The sequence below is a fragment of the Mastigoproctus giganteus genome, chromosome 8 (assembly GCF_048544385.1).
Source record: "Mastigoproctus giganteus isolate SK-2022 chromosome 8, ASM4854438v1, whole genome shotgun sequence".
NCBI lineage: Eukaryota > Metazoa > Arthropoda > Arachnida > Uropygi > Thelyphonidae > Mastigoproctus > Mastigoproctus giganteus.
Window position 1 is genome coordinate 142,557,862 of NC_143582.1, and position 23,056 is coordinate 142,580,917.

The 23,056-nt window shown below is 36.5% G+C and overlaps 1 protein-coding gene across 1 annotated transcript in view; it reads left to right on the forward strand.

Annotated features, from left to right (window-relative positions):
- The window catches only part of LOC150081868 (uncharacterized), a 103,763-nt gene that overhangs the window by 58,481 nt on the left and 22,226 nt on the right, over nucleotides 1–23,056 (forward strand). Inside the window, exons 6-8 of the mRNA XM_090379774.1 lie at nucleotides 1,737–1,840; nucleotides 8,245–8,275; nucleotides 13,335–13,414. Of these exons, the coding sequence (XP_090235900.1) occupies nucleotides 1,737–1,840; nucleotides 8,245–8,275; nucleotides 13,335–13,414 (215 nt within the window). The remainder of the gene's footprint in view (nucleotides 1–1,736; nucleotides 1,841–8,244; nucleotides 8,276–13,334; nucleotides 13,415–23,056) is intronic.

Genomic DNA, 23,056 nt, shown 5'->3' on the forward strand with positions numbered 1-23,056 from the left:
AGATTCTTATGACTTACCCATTCGTACATGCAGTATGGTGAAATAGAAAAACTTATTTAATATTCAGATATTAATATAATAATTTATGTTTTTAATGTTTAAAAGCACACATTACAAAAACATTCATTGAAACTGAAAATTGACCTGAACTTTTTAGACTTCAGATTGCACTAAATTTCTACTGCTGTTTTGTTTAAATGAGTAGACCTTAAAATAATAGAAAAAGTACATTTTTTTTTTTTTTTTTTCTTGTATGGCCGTATAGGATTAGCAGAGTTTACAATTTCATGTGAGTGAGTGATAATGTTACTGTAATGTGCATTGTTTCTTATAAAAACATGGCTCTTTCATTATGATTCCCTATCTGATTTTCTTTTGTTTTTTTTTGTTTTTTTTTAGCAAAACTTTATCTCCCCACATCTTTCAAAACTTCCATTTGTGAATCTTGCTATTAATGTTTCTTTATTTCTTCCTTAGCTATACTTAGAATATGGAATACACTTGGCAAAAATGTATTCTGTATTGTAAGTATTCCAGGTAATGAGTTGTAGATATTATTATTAGCCATATGGCAAGGAAGCCTGAAGCTTATGCTGCACCAGCCAAAAAAAAAAAAAAAAAGATTACTGAATTACCCCGAGAGAGAGAGAGAGAGAGCAAAAACGAAAACCAGAGTCAGAAGTAGAAAGGAATCGCCAAGAATGAGAAGAATGATGATATCCAGCTCAGGACCCTGGGTGTGTGAAGCTCATGCTCACCAGATGTGAGCCCCTGGGGTTAATGGCTGTTGAAACCAAACTAGTGTTTATTGATTCCTGCACAGGCTATCCATAACTTTTATATAAAGTTTTTTTTTTTTTTTTTTTTCTTCCTATGCAGATTAACCTTAAATTATTTGTTGTACTGAACTTTTCATCCAAAATTTTTCACTGAAATGTTATTTTAATATAAATAAATAACTGATATTTCCACTTAGCAACTCTAGTAGATGCTGTTTACAGACCATAAAATATAATAAAATAAAATAATCTTCTCTTCAACAATTCTTAGACTTATACACAAGATCACATATCTTTACTTTTCTTTTAAACAGCTGCTGACTTTGTACAAATTGTTAAATCTGCCCTATCAGAATATTTATCTACACATTTAGGACAATGTTCCTGAAACTACATACTCTGCTCAGAAGAGAGCATCCAGTTTAATTAATATTATTTCTCCACCGCACCCCCACCAAATAAGATTTTGCATTTAAGAATAGTTACCTCTCAGCTAAACACTGGAACTCTCTACCCAAACTATAGATGTTATCACTTTAAAATGAAGGCATACAAATCTTACCTTGCTTTTCACAAACAAAATCCGCTCCTGTACCTTTCTTTTTAAGAACATAATCAGTGTAGAAAAGTTACTTTATTGTAATTTTTTTCATTCTCATTCTCAGAAAATATTCCAAAAATAAAACAGCTCAGTTTTTTTTTTTTATATTTTTTAACGTCTGTTCATTTAAGTTTATAAAAAGTTCTTTTTGTATTGTTTGCACATTTTAAACTGTATAGTGTATGCATTATGAGAATGGTGTTAATTCTAACTTATTCTTGCTGTAATAATAAGTCTGTCTTATTTGGCTATAATAAATAAATATAAATCTACCCTAGTCTAGCTATAACAATAAAATAAACAAACATATAGATATGTTAATAAATGATATTATAAAGGTTCAGTTATTTTTTTAGATATCATTCACACTGTTGGACCCATTGGTGAAAATGAATCAAAGCTGAAAAGCTGCTACTCAACAGCACTTTCTGTTCTAAAGGAAAATAAACTTCGTAGTATAGTAAGTCTGCTTTCTTTATTTGTCATAATAAAAATATAACAAAATACTTTGAATTTTCAAATATAATCATAGCATCCTATATAGACTGTAAAGGGGAATAATACTTTGCAGCATTGTAAATTTTCTTGATAACACCAGGTACAAATTTTTCAGGTAGCACATGATCTTTATTTTATTTTAATTTGAAGATAAATGGGGTAGTGCATGTTTATTTGACATATTTGTTGAAACACTTATCTAAAAGAATGTGCAGGTCAATTGATGCACCTTTTAGATGTGTCATCTTGAATGTGCACAGATTGGATGAGGTACTAACTTAAATTAAAGGAAAGGGCCTTAGGACCTTTAAAAAAAATAATCAGCTCAAGTCATTGCTTACTTGAAAGATTTGGAAATGAAGGATAGTCATGCAGGCTGTCCTCAAAAATAACTCAAGGAACATCCTCTGTGACAATATACTGCAATGTTTCCCCAACTACTGTGTTTCAGTACTTTAATGTGCTGTGAATATGGTATTTATGTTGCAAAAATTTCTAAAAATGAGTAAAATAATATCTATAAAGCAATGGTAAAAACATTATTGGAGAAATGAAGCTAAAAAAGAAATTAATATTCTTCTCTCTGACAATACTTCTGTTCAATAAATGTGATCCACTATTGAACAACAGGTATTTGCCCATATTGCAGATCAGAAAATGTTTGCGTTGCAAATAGATGAATTTGCTGATATTTGTAAATTACAACTCTCGGCATTTATTGGATTTATTTTGGGCAGAAAAATAATAAACCAATTTTCTGTTGCAAAGAATTGTCTGAAATAGCAACCATTCACATTGAATGGAGTTGTCAGTATTGTTAAGCAGGAAAACCCACTAGTCGTTATTGCCTATTTTTGATTTATAAATATCTTTAACACATTTTGAAAAATATTCTTTATCAAACAATTAAAATAGTTAGAGTTTAAATGCAGACCAAAAAAATTAGAATTGTTTTTCTAAGCTATGAGTGAGATGTAAGATAAGAGGATCTGATCACCATGTGTTACTTTATTTATAGTGATGGGCACTTGTTTAAAGGACTTGTTCTTCCAAATTACATGAAAAACTCCTTTTATATTTTCACAAGAATCTGAATTTCAAAATTATTTATGTGATGACAAAAAAAACTCATTTTTGTGTGATATCTTTGATAATTTAAGCAAATTGAATACACTACATACAAATTCAAAGTGAAAATAAAATTATTCTTCCTTTGGCCCTAAATTTTTTAAAAGTTTAATGCTTCCAAATGTAGGGTTTCGCCTCCCCAGGTTTTGCACCTGGGGAAACAGAAATCCAAATGTTACTTCAAACTAAGGAGAGAGGTTCAGGACTGAAAGACTCAGGATTATGATGTGAGCAGATATAAAATTTACCATGTAAAGTTACCGTGTTATAGTACATGGTAATTATTTTCATTTTTTCATAAATTTTATAACTATTTGCCTCTCAGCTACCTGTTAAAACAGGTGGCCAGGAAGGCATATGGTTATGATATACTTAGGTATAAAACTTATTTTACAGTTTAAACAGGTGGTTAGAAGACACATGGTGTATGTTCTATGATAAGACCTTTGCAAGGTCCTGTCATAGAGCCTAGGTCTCACAAAAGTTTCAGAGCTTGGCAACTAAGCATCTTGTGGGGGCTACTTAATGTGTATAAGATTCTGAAAGGGATTAGTAAAATGAGTGAGATAGGTGGCTTCTCACTAATAGAAGAGACATGCATCAGAGCACTTTGGCAATGGGGAAAATTTTAGTAATTATGCTTTTTTTTTTTTTTTTTTTTCTGGGAGTTATAGAACAATTCTGCATTGTGTGGAATCTAGCATTAGATTAGATTAGTAGAGGCATATGATGCAAGAAAGCAAGCTTATACAGTATCAGACAAAAAAAAACCTCTCCCATTTCACCCATCCATTCGTTCCAAATGTTTGTCTAGTTCTGCCTGAAATTTATTTAAGCTGCCAACTTCCACAATGACAGATGGAAGTTTGTTTCAGCAATCAACTACCCACTGGCTTAAGACAAATTTACACGCATCTATTCTATAACTGTCTTCAATTTGAATTTATGCCTCCTCAGATGTATAATCTGAGCAAGAGGAAGAATCCCATCACCATTGAGTTTGCTCAAACCATTCAAGGCCTTGTACACCTCAATCAGATCACCTCGCAGGTGCCTAGTCTCCAGATGCTGCAACTTACAGAATTTAAGCCTCTCCTGGTAAGAGAACCCCTTTGTTCCTCTCACCAATCTTGTTGCCCTTCTCTGTACTCGTTCTAGCAACCCTACATCCTTCCTAAAATGAGGCCTCCAAACCTGTACGCAGTACTCAAGGTGTAGATCATTGTAAATAACCCCAAATAGTTTGCTGATGAGGTGTATAAATTTAGCCTATATTCACTGGGGAATAACTAAATTTGTGTTTAGGGGGAAAAAAAGCTGAGGAAACAATTATCAGGTTTAAAAATGAAAAATAATAAAGATCTTATAGCATTTATCTAGTTATACTAAATAACTGGCCTCCATAGCCGAGTGGTCAGGAGCGGGAGTACAGTAGCATATGCTGTTTGAGTAAACCGGGGTTCAAGCTCCTGATTGCTAAATACAGTCGATCTGCCAACCCGCACTGCACCAGCGTGGCAGATTATGGCCCATTTCCCTCAGCATGAATTGTTGAGGAGGCTTCCATCCTGCAGTGGGTTGATAAAGGCTGCAGTTTACCTTTACTAAAATAAGTTGGCACCTCCGTAGCCAGGTGGGCAAGAGCAGCAGCAGTGCGTAGTACACGCTTCTTGATTAGACCGGGGTTTGAGCCCGTGACCACCAAATATGGAGAATGCAGAAAGGTCAGGGAATGACCACCGCATATCCCCGGAGCAATATGGCCTTAGTTGATAATGCTCCTAAAAACTAAATAACAAACAAACTAAAATAAGTCACTGAGGTAGCTGCTCTTGTTTTATCCAGATATGGATAAAACATGGGACTGAAAATGATTCCACACAATGCAGTGCCATGCTACAAATATTTCCAGTTTGATTTTATGCTTGGTAGGTCAAACATGGAACAATGTTTTGTATGAGACAACTGATGGAAAAGCACAGAGAGAGAGAAGGGAAAGAATTTGCATTTGGGGTTTATTGACTTGGAAGTGGCTTACAATAGGGTTCCAAGAGGAGTGTTATGGGAGTGTTACTTATTTTAGTTTGTTTGTTATTTAGTTTTTAGGAGCATTATCAGTTCTGAGTACCCTTGGGATTACATTAGGTTTATTCAAGGCATGTACTATCATAAGGAGTGTTTTTGGAGAGACTGATCAGTTTTTAGTGATGACAGGTTTACATCAGAATTGTGCTTTGAGTATTTTTCTCTTTACAGTGATTTTATATGAGTTAATAGGGAACATTCAGAGGGATATGCTGGTGCATGACATTTGCTGATGATGTGGTACTCACTGATCAACAAGAGAGATGGCACATGGAAGACTAAAGGATTTGAGGAAGGTTTTGGAAGAGAATGAGTTAAGGTTAAAATACCTGGAATTCAATTTTAGAGATGAAGATAGAGAAGTTACAGTATTAAGGATAGGTGATCAGGAGGTAAAGAAGGTAATTCATATAAATATCCTGGGTTTAATAATGTTAGAGGATGGGAATATCAATGAGAATGTGAACAACAGACTTTGTGGCTAGTGGTTGAAGTAGAGACGGGCAAATGGGGCATTGCATGACTGAGTTGCAGTTAAGCTGAAGAGTAAGTTTTATAAATAAGTGATGTATTCTCCTCTGTTATATAATAAAGAGTACTGGGCATTAAAAAAAGAGACAAGAACAAAGGTTGCATGTGGAAGAAATGCAGATGTTAAGGTGCATGCATAAGTGGAATTATGCATGCACCTTAACAGTGGAGGGATAAGTGAGAAATTAATGTTATAGGACTCCTAGAGGTCGTACCAATTGGAGATAAAATAAAAGAAAGGATCCCGAATTGGTTTGGACGTGTAAAGAGAAATAGTCAAGATAGGCCAGTAATTAGGATCTTGAATTTGTGGAATGAGAGTAATGTGGGTAGTGTCAGCCTAAGAAGACATGTAAGCTTGACTTTTATTCCAGGGAAAATAATGGGGTCAGTGCTTTCAGTGCTTAAAGAAGTAATGCAGGGATCATCTTGACAGAAATGTAGTGGTATGGCAATCACAGCACAGATTTTTTAAAGGGAAATCTTATCTGATCAGCTACTATGACACAGTCACAAAGAGACTCGATGCAAAAAATAATTAGGATACCATATATTAAGATTCAGTGAAAACTTATGATACTGTTCAAACAAAAGACTGGAACAGTGTAGTAAGTCACACTGCTGCACAAATTAGAGAGGTGTGACATTGGGGGCAGGTTACTGGTGTGAAAAAAAGGAATGGTTGAGTGATGATGGAGAAATGGGTGAGTGGAGATAAAGTAGTTATTAATGTCCACTGCTCTTCATGGACCTAATGTTATTAGTGGAATCCATTAGGGTTTGGCTCTGGGCTCTTTACTCTTTTCAATATTTATTACCAATAATTTATGAAGGCATATAAGGTTTAATTTAAAAGTTTGATAATGATACAAAAGTTGGTAGAATGAGTAAAGATAGGAATCAGTGTGTGCTATTGCAACAAGACCTACAGAAATTGTGCATATGTTCTGAGAGATGGCATCTGGTTTAATCCCAGAATAACAGGCCAGGACAAAAAAGACCTAGGGATAATTGTACAGTTCATCATGAAGTTCTCTGAATAGCCAGCCAGGCTGCTAGGATAGCTCATGGTATTCTTTCAAGCGAAATTTCTATATATATATGTACAGAAATTTTGTCATAATTGATAAAGAGGTGATTATTCCATTGTATAATGTAATGGTTAGTCTGTATCTTGAGTACTGCACACCGGTCTGGAAGCCTCATGTTTAAAAAGAATGTAGATTTTTTGGAACAAGTGAAAAGAAAGTCAGCAGGGAGGGGGGGGGATGTTGCCACAAAGGGATGCCTACTGTCTGACTAGGAATGACATAAATTGTAGCATGTGCAAGGGGACCTGATTGAAGTGTTTAAGACTTAAAAATGGATTTCATAAACTAAATGGCCTTAGAACTCTTTCTCCAATGATGCACATAAGTAGACATAAATTTAAATTAAAAAATGATTGCTGCAGGACAGATATCCAAAACTTTACTTTCAGCTAGAGAGTAATTGATTTCTGGAACAAAGTTCCATCTGGTGTTATGGAGGTGGGGAGTTTGAATGAAATTATGGAAGGATTAGACAAATTATTAGAGGAGATGGAAAAATTAATAGGTATAAGCTTGCTTCCTTGCATCATTTGTTGTCGCTAGGAATACTAAGTTCCAGATGATTGGAAATGTACAAAAATCTGGCCTGGTCAGTTGGGGATTCCAGCAGTAATTCAAGCAACTATAGGCCTTTAAGTTTTACTTCCATTTCAGGATAAATTTTGAACTGTGTAATTACAGAGAATGCAAGATCCCCATAATAATAATGATATTATAATAGTTACATCATGGTTTTGTTAAGAGATAATCATATCTGGCCACTAATAAAGGTATTGTGAGATAATTACCATGCAGGAAATAATTTTGATGTAAATATTTTAATAAATGAAGTAAATTTATTAAGTAAATTTCTGTTTATAGATTTATCCTCTTATATAGCTAGGGGCAGAGGAGTTAACATTTTCATTTAAAGTAACATGCATTTTTTTGTGGAAAAATATAGGCTCAGTCTCTCAGTGCACATAACTGTATCCATGTTATGTTGCTGCAGGACTACAACTAGACCCAGCTTTTTAGAAAGCGGTATGCCGTAGTCCCCATACAGATGTCTTCTGCATAAATGGGAAAAGTATGACATTGGATATATGGTTCTACAGTTTATGAAGAGATCCTTAAATGATAAATAGGCTGTGCTATTGCTATTTATAACCCACTCATAACCAGTGTTATGAGAAGGTTATAAATTGAGCAAGTATGAGTGATTATGGAAATATTTTTGTTGTTTTCTCATTAAACATCTGTAAGCATCCATTTAGATGATTATACACTAGAAGCTACTCTTCTGAGTGGATTAAATATGCATTTCATGTGCCAGTATTTCACCTTATCCATTTTTATATTTTCTCTTTGCATCCTAACATCTTGGTTTCTTAATCCTTAATATTGATTATACTACTGCTTTTTTATTGTTACCATGTGACACTTATATGTTTACTTAAATCACATCACCATGTAGATGTGATTTATATTCTCCTACCATTCTGGTGCATTGAAGAAATTTAATATTTTACTTTTAATTTTTTTTTTATAGGCATTTCCTTGTATATCTACTGGAGTTTATGGTAAGTTTTTTTTTTTTTTTTTTTCCTACATTTATATATATATTTTTTTTTGTCTAAAATTTAAATTAAACTAAATGTAGTGCAATCAAATGATGATTTACTAAGTTTAGTATTTAGTATTAGTATTAGTAACGGCCGTATGGTGCAAGAAAGCCTATGGCTTATGCTGCACCAGCCAAAAAAAAAAAAAAAAAAAAAAAAATCCGAACAAAACAATGATAAAAACAAAAATTAAATAAATAAATAAATAATAATAATTAATAAAAAAATAAAAATAATAAAATGAAATAAAAAATAAATAAAGCTAGGGGCACCTAAATAAAGCACCCATGAAGGCAACTTATTCCAGTAATTTATAACTCGCTGGCTAAAATAAAACTTCCTGCAGTCCAATCTATACATTTCCCCCCGTAACTTGAATTTATGTCCCCTAGTTCTAGCATCATTTATAATCTTGAAAATTTTGTCCTCATTCATTTTACTGATGCCTCTCAGAGCCTTAAACACCTCAATCAAATCTCCTCTAAGGTGTCTAGTTTCCAAACTCTGCAACCCACATATTCGAAGTCTTTCTTCATAAGGACGCCCTTTTGCCGATCTCACCAGGCGCGTTACCCTTCTTTGCACCCTTTCAAGAAGCTCGATGTCTTTCTTTAGGTGCGGTCTCCATACTTGAACACAGTATTCCAAGTGTGGTCTAACATAAGCCTTATATAATGGGATTATCACGTCCCTATCTCTACTTGCAAAAGTTCGATAGATCATCGATAGGACACCATGGGCCTTCCTTGCAACCTGTTTACAATGCTCAGAGAATTTCATGTCTGACCATATCGTAACACCCAAGTCCCTTTCCTCCAGTACTGGGTTTAGTTGAACTCCACCAAGTGAATAAGTTATTTTGGGATTACTGTTTCCCAGGTGTAATACCTTACACTTTGTTGGATTAAAGCACAGCTGCCATTTTTCTGACCATTCTTGAAGTCTATCTAGGTCTCTCTGAAGAAGCTCAGCTTGACAGTGATCATTAACTACTCTACCAATTTTAACATCATCTGCAAATTTAGACATCACGCCCTCTATCCCTTCATCAATGTCGTTTATGAAAATTAAAAACAACAGTGGTCCTAATACTGATCCTTGGGGAACCCCACTTCTTACATCAACCCAATCTGAGGAATAGCCATTTATCACAACCCTCTGCCTCCTGCCCTGAAGCCATCCTTCTATCCATCTAAGGATTTTCCCAGTGATTCCAACCTGTTCCAGTTTATAAAGCAACCGCTCATGTGGGACTGAGTCAAAAGCTTTGCTGAAATCTAAATAAACAATGTCGAAATTATTCCCTAAATCCAGCTCGTGAGTGACCCTTTCGAAATAGCGAACCAGATTTGTTAAACATGATTTTCCCTTTACAAAACCATGCTGAGTATCCTTGAGAATTTCAATTCGATCCAAATGATCCTGAATTCCACCCTTGATCATTGCCTCCATGATTTTCCCTACTACTGAAGTCAGATTGACAGGTCGATAATTTCCCACTTCAATTTTAGAGCCACCCTTATGTATGGGAGATACATTTGCACTTTTCCAATCCAAGGGAATCTCCCCAGAGTCTAGTGATGCTCGCATAATTAGCCTCAGTGGTTCAATGCGCTCGCTTGCCGCCTCTCTTAAGATTATAGGGTATATTCCATCAACTCCAGGAGCCTTACTGGTCTGTAGGCTTGAAAGTTTTTTCATTAAATAATCTTGCGAAATTTCAATATCATTAATTACATATTTTTTAACTTCACTCCCACAATTTCCCATTGCCACAAAAGGCTTTTCATTTGTAAATATCGATGCAAAATAACTGTTGAGTTCATCTGCAATGGCAGCTGGTGTATTTATTACTATCCCCTTTCCTTTACGTAAAGGTCCGATCTGGTTTGTCCTGCTCTTCTTGGCATTTATATATGTGAAGAATTCTTTATCCCCCCTCTTTGCTCTGTTTGCTAGTGATTTCTCATAAACTGCCTTTGCCTGTCGAACCTTTTCTGTGGCTCTATTACACATCACCTTGTAGCTGTTATAGGCTTCAGTACTTTTTATTGCTCTGTAACTTTTCCATGCCACCTTTTTCTGCTCAAGTAATGTGGCAACTTCACTATTCATTCAACTTGGAACCCTTCTCGTGGAGTATTTTTTTAATGATATATACGCATTCAAGGCATCTGTGATTAATGTTTTAAAAGCGTACCACAGGTCAATTGTATTCATTCTCTGCGCGATATCTACCCAGTTAATAGAGGCCATGTAGTACCTTAAGGCATCGTAATTTCCTTTTCTGAAATTAAAACCCATTCCTTTGCCTTTTACTTCTGCTACCTCTCTCGTCATCATCCACCGTAGAACTCCATGATCACTTCCTGCTACTGGTTCCTCTACTGTCAGCCCTGTTATGTCATCTGATTCATGTGTGATGATGAGGTCTAGGATATTCTTTTCTCTAGTACTTTCCCTGACATGTTGATACAAATAACAGTCATCTAGTTGATTTAAAAATTTTGTTCCCCATGTCGAGTTTCCTTCCCATTTACTCCAATCAATTAGAGGCAAATTGAAATCACCCATAATAAGGCATTGACGCTTACTTGCCCATTCCATTTGCATGTAGAGGCTTTTGTCATAGTCTTCACAATCACCTGGTCTGTAGATTACTCCTACTCGCATTGTACCTTTGTTTCCAACTATCTCACACCATACAGACTCTATACTAGCATGTGAAATGTCTGAATCCGGGAAAGCTATCGTTGCACTCAGGCTGCTTCTGATAAGAAGCATTACCCCACCACCCCTTCTATCTACTCTATTAGTTAGACACTATTATACCACTTTAAAAGAATTGTTGCAGATTGCAACAGATAGTGCTGAATAGGTTCATACATTCAGTCTGCTACCAGAAAAAATTAAAAGTAACAAACACAAATCAAAACAATAAACTTAAAAAAGCATGATAAATAAGTAAGCATAGGCCTATGCTCACCTAGAGAAGCAGAGTTGGCATAGTTTCCTGCATAAGCACGGTGCAGCTGCTGCCAGGGTTTTCTCATTTCATACTTTCAAAAATGAAAATTGGGGTGATTTAAATCCATTCACTTAATAAACATAACTAGGCTGCATTATTCTTATTTAATTTTTATAAATTAATAGACTAGAACTCTGAGTTTTTCATTTATTTTAATGAAAATTAAATATATTTTGATAAAAATTTGTTTCATAAGTAATTTTTCCTTATACTTCATTTCCCTTTACCCACTCTGAGCCGACCAGGCTAGCCGAGTGGGTAAAATGCCTGCCTGGCAACCCAAAGGCCGCGGGTTCGAATCCCACCTCGGGCTTGGATCAGAGTAAATGCAAAAACTTTGGGAGGTGCATTATGGCCACAGAAGCCGATGTGCCAACAACTAACAAAAAAAAAAAAAAAAATTGAAGCTAAATACAGATTTATTATTTTTATTGTATTGCTCCATGTGCCTCTGTATGTCTAATGTGGCATAAAGACTTACCAGTGGAGGAAATTATTTTATAAAATAATAGATAACAAAATATCAAAGTGAATGAAATAATTTCATTCAATTTGATTTTTTCAATATACATGAAATATAGCTAGAACACAAAACTATAACATGAAATCAGCAAAAGAAAAAGATAAAAAAATTTATTTCTATACAGAAAACTGTTAGATAAAAAGATGCTTATGTACTTTTTCCAGAAATCAGAAGGTGGAAAAGATAAATGCAGAACAGTAAAAGTTGTTTCTGTGAGATCAAAGTTAGGCAGTGAATAGATGCTGACTGCTTGGGACATGCGCTCAGACTGGTTTGGATGAGAGTGAAGGAATTACAGATGCCATTTCAGAAGAACAGTGCCCATGGAAATATCTGTAATATAGGAATGTAGAAGAAACTGAATGCCTATGAGATAGGCAGTAGAGAGACTTTGTAAGAGACAGATCATTAATAAATCTGACTGCACACTTTTGAATAGTGTCAAAAAACTTGAGAGAGATTTTGGGGACCAGTGGCAAACAATATTCCAAGCTAGGGTACATTTGAGATTTTTACAGAGTGAGTAGTTGTGTAGAAGAAAAGTAATAAGGTATAAGGTATGTTCGTGTCAGACGGCACCTGGGATTTTTTCCATCTCCGCGTGTGTTTCGCTGTATCGAGGACAGTACACTGTCAAGCCAGAGACTTGAAAGTGTGTGGGCCATGTCTGTGCAGTGTGATATATTGTGCCCATTGTTTGTCCAGCTTATTGGCCACTAGGTCCCTAGTGGTACAAACCCTACCATGTTTGTACTGAATTGAGGAGTTGAAGGGCAAAATCGTGCATGGAAGTAACATATTGGGTAGCAAAGGTAGTACAGCCTTCTTCGTGAAGATATAGATGTTTATTGTACAGCAGTTGCCATTCATGGGTTAGCACTAAAAAAAAAAGAGGGCAGTCAGATTTGGGATGTACCTGTATAGCTAGTAATTTTATTCTAATACTATAGGTCAGTGATTTAGAACCAGTGTTCCACAGTATTAACTAAGTGTTCTGCTAAACGTTCTAGTAAAAATTAGTACTTTCTTCATTTAAAAATAAAAAGAAAATGTACTGTGTATATATACTCTTGATGTGAATTAATTTGCATCACAAATATTTATAAATTTATTAATTTAAAAATTACATAGCAAGAATTGTAAATTCTTGTGATATAATTCATTTGAATTATTTTTCTTCTAGTCATTAAGATTTTTTTTTTTTTTTATTGAAAGTGAGAAATTAAGTTTATACAGACTTGGTGTTCTGTTAACATGGAACACAATGTATAATGTTATGCCAGTTTCTTAACTATTTAAAAGTATTCCATATTATACTCAAAAAGGGGTTGAAAAACCCTTTTTTTTTCAACCCCTTTTGTAGGTAATGGTTTTATTCTGATAGGGCACTGCAGGAACTATACCAGTTATTTTTTCTGTGATGTATAGAAGATGATGCTATTTATTAAACTACTTGTTTTCCATAGGTTATCCTAATAAGAATGCAAGCAATGTAGCATTAAAGACAGTCAGAACATGGCTGGAGGCGGGAGATAATGTAAACAAGGTAACAAAATTAAAATAATGTTTCCTGTAGCCTTTACTGAAATCGTTTTCCAAAGTTCATTTATGTTAAATTTAAACCATTTTATTTTTAAATAAATATATAAAATAATATTTATTTTTTATTATTAATTGTAAAGGAAGATGCTCTTCTACATGTATTTATTGGAAATAAATTTTAATGATAGCTAATTAAAATGAATAAACAACACTAATACATATGTTCTGGTTCACATTCTTCTTCAGTGATGGTTATATAAAAATTTAACTATGAATTATATATTGGAGCAAAACTCTCAATACTGCAACATTGTAAAATGAATAAAGCTACAGCAAAGAATATCTTAAACCTGTCTGCACTCTGAGTAGGAGATCGACAAATGAGAAAAGATTGATTATGTTGATTTTTGTGCCTTCCAGCAGGAAAGCACAAGAAATCACTTGGATGGTTTTGTTGCCATTTGTTCTTTGTCTTTCACACTTTTGGGACTGATTCCCCAGTGATTACTAGTTGGCAGGCTTTATTTGTGTTAGCAGTATACTGGAATCAGTCAGTGGTTGCCTCTCTGACATGATGGTGTAGAAAACAGTCATCCAATAAATCCAGAGAAGTTCTACTGCAAATGCATAAGCTCCTACTGCAAATGCATCCACAAACTTCAGTAACTGTCTGAAAAGTTAAAATCTCCCATTTTATAATACATTCTTATTTATTGTCCCATAAACCACTGTCTTACATTCTCTGCTTCTTAACCAAGAGCATACCTTCTTCCCTCTCCACTCCTGTGAAATACATATCCTACACTGCTCTGGGCTAAGAGGCTGATCACTCAACATAACATCACTATACGAGAATCAGCTTTGCTGGGCAAACTGACCTGCTTGAATAGATGGATGGTTTGTATATGGGAGTGTTCAAGCTTTCTCCAGTCATGCAAATAACCATACTGAAATGTTCAAATAGTTCTTGGGAAGGTTCTTGTAATGTTACCAACAATGACACAGAAATAACCACATCGGAATGTTCAAATAGTTTTGGGAAAGTTCTTGTAATATACTTGCTAACAATGACACAGATATGCCAGATGACGATATTACAGGAACTCCCCGACTCATAATACTCGACTTACGGAAATTCGACTTTACTTAAGTTTTTGCCGGCCGGTGCAAACTTAAAAAAAATCGGGGAAATGTATTTTGCATCCTGTAGGAATAAATGGAGGTATCGTGAAAATATTGTAGTGTAAACCCAAGAACATTTTGTTGTTTTTTTTTTTCTGAAGCACATTTCTGGAAGTCAAGACCAAAAAACAATAAAAGCAATTTGCACTTTCCAATTTATTGGCCTTTTCTGTTAGTGCATATAATTATAAATGGGTAGTAAACTCAGTCTTATTACATTTGCGATAATACCAATAACTGCAATTGTGTAGGTTTTACGCTGTTGTGATGAAATGTGTTCCCCTTCACTGAAATCTTCAATCATATTAAAAAACATAAATTTTCAGAATCTTCTCTTCATTCCTATTTACTTATTACAATGGTGAAGGGAAAGGGACCAACAGAAAGTGCAAGTGCTGGCAGTGCTGGCAGTGCTAGGAAGCCAAACAAAATTGATTTAGAAATGAAGATTAAAATGGAGTACGAAGCATGACAAAGTTTGTCATCTATTGCAAGGGAATTAGGTATCGCTGCTTCAACAGTAAATACTATTTTAAAGGACAATGCGCATATAAAAGAACATTTGGGTAAGGGTATCCACGTGTTACAAGTCGCAACTCCGCTGAACGAGAAGTTTTTTAGCCATATTTAGCCGCTTATTGAATATTTTTTACATCAAATTATTTTTTGTAAGTAGCTTATAGACCTAGTAAGGATCGTTAGTTTATTCTGAATTGAGACAGCGAGATTTGAAAGTTAATTAATACTTAAGTGTCCATAGATTTACCGTTCGTAACTTCTCGCCCTTGTCTTTGTCATACGATCGTTATATATCGAACCTAGATAGTGTTAGTATAGTATAGGTTATAATATTTTCAGTGATCGGTAAAATCTATTAAACTTGTTGAACTTCGTTGGCATTTAAATTGTACTTTTAACTAAATACATATACCGACTTAGATTACAAACGTAACATAATTAATTAATACATAACTGATACGGAAGTTACATAAAGGGAACTCGGAGATAATACTCGACACTAAAAAATATATATTCCGTTATAACTGTGTTGGGAGATAAGTTAGGGTTATAAACTGAAATTGAAATTTTATTTAAATTAAAAGAAATCATGACTCAGACCAGAGCAGCAGAACAAAAGGCTCAAGCTAATGGAAGTGCTGTGGCTCAGAGGAGAACTGAGGGGGACAGTTGCCTTCTGAATCACAGCCTTCTAAAATGCACAGCTTGCATGATGTTTGTGGAGCATTCAGGTACGGGACATGATATTGCCATGGGGGATGTCTTTGTGTGTGTGCGATGCAAGGAGTGTATCGAAATCAGGCAACAACTCAGTGTTAATGGGCCTATATGAGAGCTTGAAGGACAGGGTGGATGCCCTCGAAGGAACTAAATTGAAGGGCCCATCAAGCTCTCAGCTGCCCACATCAACGCCAGAGATTGCACTTGGTCATCGCGCAACACAGCGGCAACCCCCAAGGCAGAATGCGCTGGTCCCAAAGGAACTAGTAGTTGTTGGTGACGCTATTGTCAGGGAAACGGAAAACATGCTTTGTAAAAAGGATAGGTGGAACAGGACCAGGGTATGTCTGCCAGGGGCAAAGGTTGATGACGTTGTAGAGCAGATATCATCTTTTAAGGGCACAAAAGGTGATATAGTTGTACACGTTGGCACTAATGATATCAAGAGTAGGAGACCGGCAGAATTGCACAAGTACAGGTCACTGTTGAAAAAAAGCCGTGAAATAGGGTTGAATTTGAAAGTGTCTGCAATTCTGCCCAGACACGATAGGAGGGAGTATATGATGAGAGCCTTGTCGATCAATTTGGCCCTGGAAAGATTGTGCAAGGCTCAAGTGGTAGAATTTTTTTCAGCCTGGACTGTACCTGTTAACAGGAGAGATTACTTCTACAGGGATGGGATTACACTTAAATAGAAAGGGTGCGAGAATATTTGTTGATGCTATCGAGGCAGTGTTAGGTGGGTCGAAAAACTGCTAGCTTGGGGGGGAGACAAAGACAAATAGATTAACAGTAGCCACTGGCAGAGGTGAAAGAGATTCTTGCACTGCTTCTATTGGAATGAGCAGAAACCTGAAAAACAAGATGCAGATATTTCAGAGACTGCTGGGAGTCATTGCGGTACAAGTAAACACATGGGTTGTGTTAGGGTAGCTAAGAATAGAAATAGGTGCATGTATACTTGCGTGTACACCTATGCTAGGAGTTTAGTAAATAAATTTGATGAATTTGAGGTATTGCTCAAAATATCAAAGGCAGATATTGTTGGGATATCAGAGACGTGGTGTCACACAGATATAAGGAATGCAGAACTGGAATTTGGGGAGTACAACGTCTACAGAAAGGATAGAGTGGATAGGAAGGGAGGAGGGGTTATGCTATTAGTTAAGAAATACATAAAATCCAAGGAAGTGAAGCCAGTGGACATCGCTGGACAGTGCAGTGTCGAGTCAGTTTGGTGTGACATAAGTATTGGGAGATCAAAATTGAGAGTAGGAGTGTGCTATAGGCCTAATGACTCTGATGAGTATAATAAGAAACTGTACAGGGAAATAGAGTGGGCCAGTAAATCAGAGAGTCTTATAATGGGAGATTTTAATTTCCCAGATATTGACTGGAATTTGTGGGCTGGTCACTCACACACTAGCAAGGCTTTTGTGGATTTATTGGATGATTGTTTTCTACATCAGCATGTTCGGGAGGCAACTAGAGGGAGGAATACTCTTGATTTGATTATCAGCAGTGATTCTTCATGCATTAAGAATCTGCAGATAAATGAACCACTAGGTGGCAGTGACCACAGCGTGCTGAAGTGGGATTTACTCAAAGAGGTAACCACCATTAGGGGTAAAGGGAAGGGTTATTGCTTTCGTAAAGGCGACTATGATGGACTGAGACAGTATTTAAATTCTATACAGTGGGACCAACTGATGATGTTACCAACAGCAAATGCAAAATGGGAAGCATTCAAAGAACTTATCTTGGAAGCTACTAGGCTTTACATACCAACCAAGAAATATTGTTCAAGGTTTAGGCCTAAATGGATGTCAGATGAACTGATGAGGCACATGGCAGAGAAGAAACATGCATGGGATACATACAAATTAACACATGACACAAAAGCCTATGATAGATACAAGTTGATCTGTAACCAAGTTACAAAGGAGGTTAGGCAGGCGAAGGCAGATTACGAGAAATCTTTGGCAAGGGATGCAAAGAAAAACAGCAAAGAGTTCTTTACTTATGTAAACTCTAGAAGGAAGGGGATGAATCAGATTGGACCACTTGATATCGATGGGTCATCTGTTGATGATCCTGTTCAGGTAGCTAACAAACTAAATGAATATTTTGCATCGACATTCACACATGAGGAGTTATTTAGCGAGGGGAAAGCCAGAGGTGTATTCAACTCTAGCAGTAAGCTAGAGAATCTTGTAATAACTGAGAGTAAAGTGGAGGAGAAATTGTTGAAGATAAACACAAGAAAGGCACCCGGGGTGGATGGGATCTATCCAGTTATATTAAAGGAGGCAGCAGAGGAAGTAAGCAAACCCTTAGCCATAATTATGGGAGCTTCCTTGGACTCAGGGGAGGTACCCACAGACTGGAGATGTGCAAATGTGACCCCAATTCACAAAGGAGGATCAAAGGCTGACACAAGTAATTATAGACCTGTGAGTTTAACTTCTGTTCCAGGAAAATTAATGGAGGCACTAGTTAAAGAAGCACCGCAGGATCATTTAGACAAGACTTCAGTTATAGCTCGGACACAGCATGGTTTTGTTAAGGGGAAGTCTTGCCTGACCAATTTGATTGGATACTATGATGCAGTCACAAAGGAACTGGATGCAGGAAATAACTTTGATATTATATACTTGGATCTTAGAAAGGCTTTTGATACTGTTGCACATGGAAGACTGCTGCACAAATTGGAGCAGTGTGACATTGGAGGCAAATTGCTGCTGTGGATAAAGGGGTGGCTGAGGGGGAGAAGACAGAGAGTGGTAATCAATGGACACTGCTCGTCGTGGACTGATGTTATTAGTGGAGTCCCTCGGGGCTCAGTGTTGGGTCCGTTATTGTTTTCTGTATTCATAAATGATATTGATGATGGTATATCAAGCTTAATGTCAAAGTTTGCAGACGATACAAAGGTTGGCAGGGTTGTTAATGACATTAATGGCAGTGTGCTACTGCAACAGGATCTAGATAATTTGGGCAGATGGGTTAAGAAGTGGCAACTGAAGTTTAACCTTGACAAATGCAAAGTACTGCATATGGGTAGAAGTAACCCCAGAGAAATGTACCAACTATGTGGTACTACACTTAAGGTGGTAGAAAATGAAAAAGACCTGGGAGTAATTGTGCAGTCAGATATGAAGTTTTCTGAGCAATGCAGACAAGCTGCCAGGGCAGGTCATGTGGTTTTGTCAATGATATATAGGAATTTTACTATCAGGGAGAAGGAGGTGATTATCCCTCTGTATAAGGCAATGGTCAGGCCACGCCTTGAGTACTGCGTACAGGTCTGGAGGCCTCATTTGAGGAAGGATGTAGATTTACTTGAGCGTGTACAGAGAAGGGCAACAAGATTAGTGAGGGGAATGAAGGGATCCTCTTACCAAGAGAGGCTTAAATTCTGCAAATTGCAGTGGCTGGAGACTAGGCACCTGCACGGTGATCTGATTGAGGTGTATAAGGCTTTGAATGGGTTGTGCACGCTGAATTGTGATGGGATTTTTTTCACTTGTTCAGATTACGAACCTAAGGGGGCATAAATTCAAATTAAGAAAAGACAGATGTTGAATAGATGTGTGGAAATTTGCCTTTAGCCAGCGGGTGGTTAATTGCTGGAAAAACTTCCATCTGTCATTGTGGAAGTTGATAGGTTGAATAAATTTAAGGAAGAACTGGACAGGCATTTGGAGGGAATGGTATGTTTTTTTTTTTTTTTTTTGGGTGATGCTGCATAAGCTCATACACTTGCTTTCTTGCATCACATGCCACTACTACTACTATTATATGTAAAATCTAAATGCAATTGAGGTAGCTCTTACCCCACAAGTTGCATTACCTGGAACTTTTCTATAGCAGACTGGAATAATTACAAAAACCTTGTCCAATTGATGATCAGATAATTCTGTCCAAATCCATTGATAATGCTACGGTGCACATAACTGACCAATTATTAGCAGCTGCTACTGCAGCAATACCAAAATCAAGAACTAACAGAACAGGCATCTGCAATCCTTGGTTTGTTTATTTGTTTGTTTGTTATTTGGTTTTTAGGAGCATTAGCAACTAAGGCCATATTGCTCCGGGGATAAGCGGTGGTCATTCCCTAACCTTTCCGCATCCTCCGTATTTGGTGGGCATGGGCTCAAACCCCGGTCTAATCAAGAAGCGTGTGCTACGCACTGCTGTTCCCACCCACCTGGCTATGGAGGCACTGCAACCCTTGGTAGAATAGAGATTGCTTTCTTGAAAAATTGTGTAAAGTTACAGCTTGGAATAAATTCTGCAAATGTCTCACTACAGAAGCCTGAAACAAGAAAAGAAAACAAGACTCCTGAAAAACATTTGCTTCCACTTTTACCAAAGACAAATCCACAGTGAATATGGAGATGAATACAGGCTCTGAATGGCAGACATCAAAGAAATCCCTTGCCAGTGCTTTGCTGGAGAAGTGGGGGATCTGTCTTCCCCTGCTGAAAATGACTATCCATTATCTTGGTGTCACTGACTTGTGTTAGCTTTTCCAAAGCCAGGTAAAGATCCCTCTTTGCCAAGTAACTATAAGTCAGTCTCACTTACTAGCTGCTTAGGAAAGACTATAAAAAAATAGTATGTCAGAGGCTCATATGTGATTTTAGAATCACAAATCATCATGAGTGATCATCAGTATGATTTTCAGGAAGAATAGATCCACTTTATATATCCACATCAGAGCTGAGGGGCCAACATTTGAAATGCATCTGCAAAGAAACTAGATCTGGTAAGTAATGGTATCTTTGGATATTGAGAAAGCCTTTGATACTACATGGAGATGTGGCATACTTCAAGACTTGCATAATATTGGCTTAAGAAGATACTTGACCCAGTTATAACTTCCTCCATTACTGAACTTTTCAGGTCCTATACCGGGGCTTTTTTTTTTTCCTCTCTGCATGTTCAGGTGCAGGGTGTACCACAAGGGTCTATTCTCAGTGTGACATTATTTGCCCTCAGAATAAATACCACGATGTAGGACATCATAAATACAATGGAGACGACCACTGCATATACACTTATGTAGATAACTTTACTATATCCTGCTCTTCTCAGAACGTGAATACCATAGAGCCGAACTGCAGCTAGCAATAAATAAGTTGGAAGGCTGGACCCTACGAAATGGTTATAGAATTTTTGAACAGAAGTCTACTACCATTCATTTCTGTAAAAGACGTGCACTACAACCCGATCCTGAACTGCAGATAAAGAATAGCACCGTTCCGCATACCATTAATATATCTATATACCTACTAGATACCTATTTCAAATACCATTAATTAATTTTTTTAGGATTAACATTGGACAATAAACTTAACTTTCAGTCACATGTAACAAAGCTTCACTAAGTGCTTGCAAAAACTAAACATCAGTATCAGTTACATGGGGTGCAGAGAGAGAGAGAGAGAGAGAGAGAGAGAGAGAGAGAGAGAGAGAGAGAGAGAGAGAGAGAGAGAATCTCTACTACATTTGTATAGCTCAGTAGTTCCCAAACTACTGAGATCTACGGACCCTTTCAAAAGTCAAAAAACGTTTACAGACCCCTTCAAAAATCAAAAACAGTTTATTTTAAACATTGTATATTTTCAGTTCAACTGTTTTTTTGTCAGTGATGTGGTTTGGCCATGCGAGTACTAGGCTTTCTGTTTTATTATTTTTCACTGCATAAGGACCACCGCTATGCAAATCTATTGCATCAGCGTTTTGATCTTAGTATCATTCCGTCGTTGCATGGATTTGTTTAGTATTCGAAATGCAGATTCCCTGACTGTTATTGGCCTCGTGGTCCTCTGTCGAGATGGGACATAATGGTCAGTCTATTTTATTTTATTTTATTAATTTTCAGTTTATTTGTTTATGTAATGTTGTTAGTTTACATTTCCACTTTAGTGAGATTTCACATTCGGAAACGGGTGCCTTCGAGGGGCCGCTGCTAAATTTCTTTTAATTGGCTTAATTTCTAAATTATTTTAGGAACATTGCTTCAACACTACCCTTTTATTCTTTACCCCCCATATTTTTGTTATTGTTGTTTTATTTGGTTCAGTTCATTTTCACTCTACTGGTTTGCCATGCTACTGGCAATATTTTATTTTAATTTAGCTTATTATACGCAACATGTAGTGAATTGTGATTTTCTGCTGTATATAATTTTTATTTCTCTATTGAATTTTTGGATTAATTTGATCATATATATATATATATATTTATAAAATAAAAGAATAATAGTATTAAGAAGTTAAGTAATCAGAGAGTGGAGAGGAACAGTACGAAAAGGAAGATAATGTTGATTAGGTATATATATATACACACACACACACACACACACACACACACACACACACACACACACACACACACACACACACACACACACAGGGTGTCTCAAAAATACACTGCATAACTTCAGGAATGAGTTCCTCATATGTAGACAATAAAAATATTTTATATCAACATAGTTCCGGAAATGCTTGGTTTCCGAGTTTTGAAGGTCTATCTATGACACTTAACTGTTCACATCACCTTATAGTAATTGTTCAAAAAGGCCACCTTCTGCCTGAAAACAGGCCTCACATCAACGTCTCATGGACTTGTGAAGATGATGCCAAATTCCTGGCATGTTTTATATTGTCTCACAACCTGCCACAATTCGATTGTGGAGAGTTTCCACATCAGCTACTGGAGTCGAGTACACCAATGACTGTAAATGGCCCCACAAGAAGAAATCTAGTGGGTTTAAATCAGGTGAGTGTGGAGGCCAGGCAGTTGATCCACTCCTCTACTTCAGGAGTCATAAATCTTGGTCATCCTCTGTTGGCAGTACGAGGTGTAAAGGTCTCATGTTCACAAAGGCGGCAATGGATACCTTCAAACGTTTTCCTGTCTGGACATCTTCGTTCTGGGAACCTTTCGTGGTACAAACAACTAGCCTCCAGAACATTGCCGTCTGTCAAACCGTACATAAAGTGCATATCCGCTTGCTCCTGATTTGAGTACATGGTCAGAATTGAAAACCACTAGATTCTGTCAGTACCTTGTGATGAAGGAAATCACCTGTGGGAGATAAGACATTCTGGTTAATAACTCGGGAACCAAGCATTTCTGGAACTATGTTGATATAAAATATTTTTATTGTCTACATACGAGGAACTCATTCCTGAAGTTATGCTGTGTATTT